At 35.9% G+C, this 6,623-nt stretch overlaps 1 protein-coding gene across 2 annotated transcripts; it reads right to left on the bottom strand.

The window, feature by feature from the left end:
• Nucleotides 1–1,530: 1,530 nt before the first annotated feature.
• Nucleotides 1,531–6,422, bottom strand: LOC115239704 (type 1 phosphatidylinositol 4,5-bisphosphate 4-phosphatase). Of its 2 annotated transcripts, none has more exons than XM_029814373.1 (6): nucleotides 6,144–6,416; nucleotides 5,846–6,030; nucleotides 5,545–5,754; nucleotides 5,311–5,451; nucleotides 5,165–5,219; nucleotides 1,531–1,807 (listed from the first exon to the last, which is right to left on the bottom strand). In XM_029814373.1, the coding sequence occupies exons 1-6, from the start codon at nucleotides 6,226–6,228 to the stop codon at nucleotides 1,785–1,787; spliced, it is 699 nt and encodes a 232-aa protein (XP_029670233.1). In that variant the 5' UTR covers nucleotides 6,229–6,416; the 3' UTR covers nucleotides 1,531–1,784. The 2 variants fall into 2 exon arrangements, with proteins under 2 accessions (XP_029670233.1, XP_029670234.1); XM_029814374.1 differs by having other exon boundaries at nucleotides 1,538–1,731; nucleotides 6,144–6,422.
• Between the last annotated feature and the right edge of the window lie 201 nt (nucleotides 6,423–6,623).

Consider the following 6,623-nt stretch of genomic DNA (forward strand, 5'->3'; position numbering starts at 1 on the left):
CATTATTATTATTAATTTTTATATATTATATATTATTTATTTTATACGATTAATTGTTTGTTTTGTCATCAAATTTATTTATACTTTATATAAAATACACATTTGATTTTTAACCAAAACGAAATTTATTTTTTCAACAAGTGTAACATCTTCCATCGTAAGAGAATTTATATAGGGAAGATACATTTATAGAAGGAAGATTTATATATGAAAGAGTAATGTGTAAATTATAAGGTGTATATGTTGAAAAGGGTCGATTATAACACTACAAGAAATATATTTTTATTTTCACGCCTGGGACCAAATGCGTTCGCATGTATTTTCGACAGCTAAAAATTTCGTGCAGCATTCTCTGTGTAATAATCGTATTTGAAAGTTTGTATTAATTAATTGCGATATCTAATATTGATATAACTAATATATACACTCATACACTTGTGTCTCATACAATTTCTCATACATGTGTCAAAGATTATATAAATCCAGAAATTTATTTGAAACAATTGATACGATTTTTTTTATATTTTCGAAACAAATACTCATATATAGAACAAAGAAGAAATTTAAAAACACAATTTGCATAGACTTACGTACGTATTTTAAAATTTACTATATACTTATGTTTGGAATAATTATGAGCACTTTGATTTTATTTATGTGCACTCGATACACGTAAAGTATTGTAGAAAGCTTGTATATGTATATATTTATAGAGTGTATTCTAGTCAGTAAATTGAAATTAAAAATTGGAGCCCTTAGAGGTTAATTGGTCCTATGCTTGCGTATATAAAATTGCAGAGGATCAATTCTTCATAAAACAAGACTTCTCTGAGAGAAATTTCCTACAACCTTAGTGTATTATCGCAGCAGGGTAAAGGAAGAATAAAAGTCTTTAACACATAAAAGAGACCTTTTATTACCTTTTATTACCTTTTATTATAGGTTAATACAGGAACGTGAAAGGCGCGAAGCGGAACGGAAGTAAGCAAGACTTAGGCCGGTATTCATAGTCAGTTCTTATTTCAAGACCGTCTTAAGTAATGTCTTAAGATGCTAACTGCAAAATTTTGCAGACAGTGATCTTTTTTACTAGGCTTCTAAACACGTTTCTAAATGTTCACTTATATTCTTTCATGCATTTCCGAGTGGAGACCTATCTTATTTTGTACATACAAACTGCAAAACTTTTATATTAAGCAAATATTGTTATGACCTAACGCAAAAAGCCGGTAAAAAAACTGTAATTTTTTAGCTTTTCTCCGTTTTTAACATAAACTCGTAAAGTCTCATCTTTGTTTCGATGTGTATTTAAATCGTGGAAAAGGATTTATTATTCTATTCAACTAAAAAAAAGATTTCAATGTGCAAAATAATAATTTTTGGTCGGTAAACAGACGAGCTTTTGGATCCCCTTAACGTGTTCGCGCCAAATGGTTCGCGTAAGAACGGTGAATGAAAAGTAGTCTGATACGGACTTAAGACGGTCTTAAATATAAGAACTGACTATGAATACCGGCCCTAGAGTCTACTCTAGCGAATAGCGAGGCGTGAAGTGCCCTCTATAGCCACTATCTGTATATTAACAGATCTAAACAGATTATATGACATTCATCTCTCAAGGAGGTTCTTCATTGTTGTTTTTTAAGACTAGGGGCTCTTCTATCAAACTGATCTTGATTGTACAAAAATAAATGCCGCGTACCAAACACAACAATGCGGCTAAAACTGCAGCTAAAAATATATCCAAAATTAGATAGACGAGAATTTTCAATAACGATAGAGTGCTAAGAATGAACTATCGACCTACCAAAAATAATATAATAATAATAATCTCTTTTTTCTGTTTCTTCTCTCTTTATATATCTGTAGGACTCCCACTGTAATTATGTATAGCGTAAAATTAATATTATGGAGATAGAAACATTCGATACGTAAAGAATACATAAAAATTCGAGTTAAAATACTTGCCGTTGCACCTATAGCATATACTAAGGCTGCAATAATGTATATAATCCCTCGTCTTCTAGCAAAACCTGGACTGACCGAAGATATCTTACGACAATGTGGACATCGTGCCAAAGATTTATTTGATGTGTTAAACTGAAAGACAAAATTTCTCCCAATAGAAAGATAACAAGTAGAGTTGTGCAAATTAGAAACTTGCACATTGCTTCCTCATCATTTTATCTTACAAAGCTTAAGCTGCTTTAAGCATGCGGATTTTTCAATTTTTGCTTCCTCATAGAGGAAGCTTTGTGACATATCTCAAATTTTCTGAAAGTTACAGCGTGTACAGACATTTCTCAAAAAATTCAAAATTTTATAAAAAATAAACCCTTTCACCGATACTCACCAAATTCAGTACCAACCATCCTTTAATAATACTCTATCCATGTAAAAAAATTTAATTCAATATCTCAAATTTTCCGAAAGTTACAGCGTCCTCACAGCACCGAACATTGCAGTAAGATTATAGGGAGGTTACAAACTTACACATTTTAAGGAACATGTTATTGGTACATACCACTAATCTTACAATAAAACCTTACTTTATAATATTGTTGGAAGATTAATGGAATCTTATTTCAATATTTTAGCAACTTTACTCGCAATAATTTCACTTTTCGCATATGCTGAAAATATTACAAAACTATAAAATATTGTTTAATATTAATAATCAAATATTTGATGTGCACGTTTTCATATATCCAAAATTATTATTTATTTAATATTTCATGAGAAATGATTGCGCGAAACATTCCAAAAACTTTACAAAAAAATAGTATTCAGCCGTTAGTTCGTTTGTTCATCGCTATGCGACGCGCTATGCATCCATCTCGTATTTGATTTTTAGTCATGAGAAGTATATAAAGCTTGCAAAGAGCAACTGGCAAAAGATTAAAAATATAATTATTTCTATCAGTTCAATTACTGATACAATCCTAACATAGGAAATTCAGATATTGGACTGATTGTTTCTTAGATCGGGCAGATAAATGTCTGAAAAAGTTTAAATCATCCATATTGAAAAAAAATATATATACATATATATTTTCAATATTCCCAAAAATACACTAATAAATAGCTCGTTTTATTTAATTTTATGAATTTTTTGCGAGATTCCATATTAAAGAAAAAGAAAGTGCAGGTTTATTAATCTCCGTGGAATGTTACTACCTTACAATTTAAGATGACTGGAATCTTATTGGGATGTTGATGTGCTGTGAGGGCGTGTACAGACATTTCTCAAGAAATTCAAAATTTTATAAAAAATAAACTCTTTCACCGATACTCATCAAATTCAGTAGCAACCATCCTTTAATAATACTTTATCCATGTAAAAAAATTTAACCTGATATCTCAAAATTTGCGAAAGTTACAATGTATACAGACATTTCTCAAAAAATTAAAAATTTTATAAAAAATGAACCTTTTCATCGATTCTCACCAAATACCAACCATCCTTGAATGAAACTCTATCCATGTAAAAAAAATTTAACCCGATATCTCAAAAATTGCGGAAGTTGGAGATTGTACAATATATTGCGAACATACATACACCCATACATACATACATACACACACACACACATACATACATACAGACATTTTTTAGGAATATGATTTTTCGACGTTTTTGGAACATTCTAAACACATTGGCATAGAGTGCGTTCCGTTTCATGCATAGAGCGCATAGGTACTGACGCATGGCATGAAATGCAGGGGCCGTTCCGTTTTTTCACCACACTTCATGCACTAACCATGCGCCTTTAGTAACGGAACAGATTTCGTGCAGTTCATGCAATATATATAAATAAACATGAAGGATAGAAATTTATAAAACATATAAAACATATAAAAGTACTAAGCCATATTCTCAGAAAAATTTTTTTTATAAGTTTAGGTTTAGGTTGTTTCAAAATGTCCTTTTGGAGGAAAATTTTACTCGATAGCCGTTCCAAAATCTTTTTGAGCATTTTTGATTGGTCCCGAGCCGGGCTATCAAGTAAAATTTTTCTCGGTAAATAGGTTTTGGAACGTAACCTAAGTTAAGAGAATCTTCAATAACTGACTTACTTCCTCCCAATATTTGCTTATGTTCTTCAGGCGATACAATAATTGTATAAAACTCCTCTTTCTCGCCAACAAGAACTTGAAGAGTATTTTCCGCCATTTCTTCAAAATACACACGACCATAGACATAGAAATATAGGGACCGAGCATATCATTGCGGGGGTGAAGCCACTGCGGGACGGTGCGACAAGCTAAATTGTGCCTAAATTTGATTGGCTGTTATATTGCATAAGTTCACGTCAATGATATTCGTGCCGTTGGCGGCTGTCAAACATATAATTGTCACATGGCAATGGGCGCAGCCTACCCAGTACATGTCACCGGACGGCATGGACAGAACTGGTGTTGTAGAGCCCGGAGCCAGATTAATAATACGTTTACAATCCGGCTTTGGACAGGCAATACGTTGCGAAGAGCTCTTGCATATTAGCAGACAATTACACGGACATCGTACGCATTTGCTTCCAGGTGGAGCATTCCGTATAGGCATTATGATGGAAAAGAGGAAAAAAACATCGTCATTTACTTAAATCAGTGCTCGGAGATAGTTGCCCTTTTCGGACCAGAGAGAAGACTGAGAGATGCCACGGTGCCGTGGCGTCTCTCAGTCTTCTCTCTGCTAAAACCGGACCGTGGCGTCTCTCAGTCTTCTCTCTGCTAAAACAGGGCCGTGGCGTCTCTCAGTCTTCTCTCTGCTAGCAGCTTTAGATCGGTACGCTCCTATACTGTTCCTATTGCCTGTACTTTTGTATTGTGCAATAGGCTTTACGCGCGCGATCGGCGGCTCGGCCGTCGAGCCTCGAGCGGTAGTGGAGGGACCGTAGGCGTCGCTTCACATATCGGCCCGAAAAGGGCAACTATCTCCGAGTACTGTTCTAATTGATGCGGATTTTTTTTCTCGCCATTTTCTACAATCAGCTGTTCCATATGTCACGATACTAGGGATTTTATTTTACAGTGTGTCTCAGCGGGAATTTCAAGCGCCATGCTGTCAGTGGTCCAGGGATCATTTTATAAAATCCCATATAATTTAATGTAATTTTATATATATAACAAGTTAAAAAATATAAATCATGATTATTGTAATTACCGACATAAGCGACATAAATTCCACCGCTTGTCTTTACGTATTTGTAGGTCCCAACCTGTAATTATGTACAGCGTAAAATTAATATTATGGAGATAGAAACATTCGATACATAAAGAATACATAAGAATTCGAGTTAAAATACTTGCCGTTACAGCTATAGCAATTACTAAGGCTATAATTCCAACAATAATGAATACAATCCCTCGTCCTCTAGCAAAATCTGGACCGACCGAAGATATCTTACGACAATGTGGACAACGTGCCAAAGCATTATTTAATGTGTTAAACTGAAAGACAAAATTTCTCCCAATAGAAAGATAAAAATTGAAAAAAAAAAAGATAATATTTCTTTATCTAAATATTGTGATATTTTTGCTCACCAAGAATGTATCATGGCAATGGGCACAGCCTACCCTGCACATGCCTGGCATGGACAGAACTGGTGGTGTAATAGGGCTCGGAGCCAGATTAATAATACGTTTACAATTCGGCCTTGGACAGGCAATACGTTGCGAAGAGCTCTTGCATATTAGCAGACAATTACACGGACATCGTACATATTTCTTTCCAGGTGGAGCGTTCCGTATAGGCTTCATGATAGAAAAGAGGAAAAAAACATCGTTATTTACTTAAATGTAGTAAACAAATAAAGTGGAGGACACAATGATTTTTGACACGTACTGTGGCCTCGTTACATTGACAACACTTGACGACGTGCTGATCCCTCTTGCCGGAAATATCTATCATCGCCTGACAGACTCTGCAAGTGACCATCGGCATGCCACCCTGAGTCGCGGATTGATACGGTGGCGGTAATTCGTCCGGCCCAATCGGCGAGACGGTGTTGACGTTGGACTGTGTCTCGTCTGGAACGAGATGATACCTCTCATCAGTGAGATGTACAAAAGCGACACGCCTTCGGGAAAACCGTGAGCGGTCGTATTCGTCATGGTATACGTATACGTATTTTAATACGTACCGATCGCATCGCTGCCGTGTGAGCTATACGTGACGTTCTCATTCTTCAGCAGTGGCTGCCGTTCGCCCTCCTTGCCGTCTCCCATGTCGAACGACGCGGTGGGATCGATTCACTGCCGCGACAATTCGACAATTCCGCACTTATTGTTTGACAGAACTGCTCCCGGTGCATCGATAACAAGGATGACAAAATACGAATTCTTCTGGCATCGACCGCCGTGTCGCGTAAACGTAGAGCGGAAACCGCAAGTTCTGTCATCTAAACTCTAGACCCTAGATTCTAGTGTGAGTCTGTCGTCCTCGAATTTTCGCACTAGAGTAAATGATGCTCCCTTTGACTATATACCTATGGAGTCTATGAACTGCTAACGACCCCCACTTTTCCCATTTAAGCAATGGGTGCGTTCAGAAGATACAACTGTTGAGCTATGTGCCACGGCCCTTAGTCCTTGGCTTGGCCATTTGAGTCCTGGCGGCGCTG

This window comes from Formica exsecta, unplaced genomic scaffold (assembly GCF_003651465.1).
Source record: "Formica exsecta isolate Colony F162 unplaced genomic scaffold, ASM365146v1 scaffold393, whole genome shotgun sequence".
Classification (NCBI taxonomy): domain Eukaryota; kingdom Metazoa; phylum Arthropoda; class Insecta; order Hymenoptera; family Formicidae; genus Formica; species Formica exsecta.

What these genes read in the sequence shown, in the direction of transcription:
- LOC115239704 (XM_029814374.1), bottom strand. Translation starts at nt 6,228, where the DNA reads ATGGGAGACGGCAAGGAGGGCGAACGGCAGCCACTGCTGAAGAATGAG. An exon ending in GTCAATGTAACGAGGCCACA is followed by an intron (nt 5,755 to 5,845) that starts GTACGTGTCAAA and finishes TCTATCATGAAG; the next exon opens with CCTATACGGAACGCTCCACC. An exon ending in TAATTGCTATAGCTGTAACG is followed by an intron (nt 5,220 to 5,310) that starts GCAAGTATTTTA and finishes ACATAATTACAG; the next exon opens with GTTGGGACCTACAAATACGT.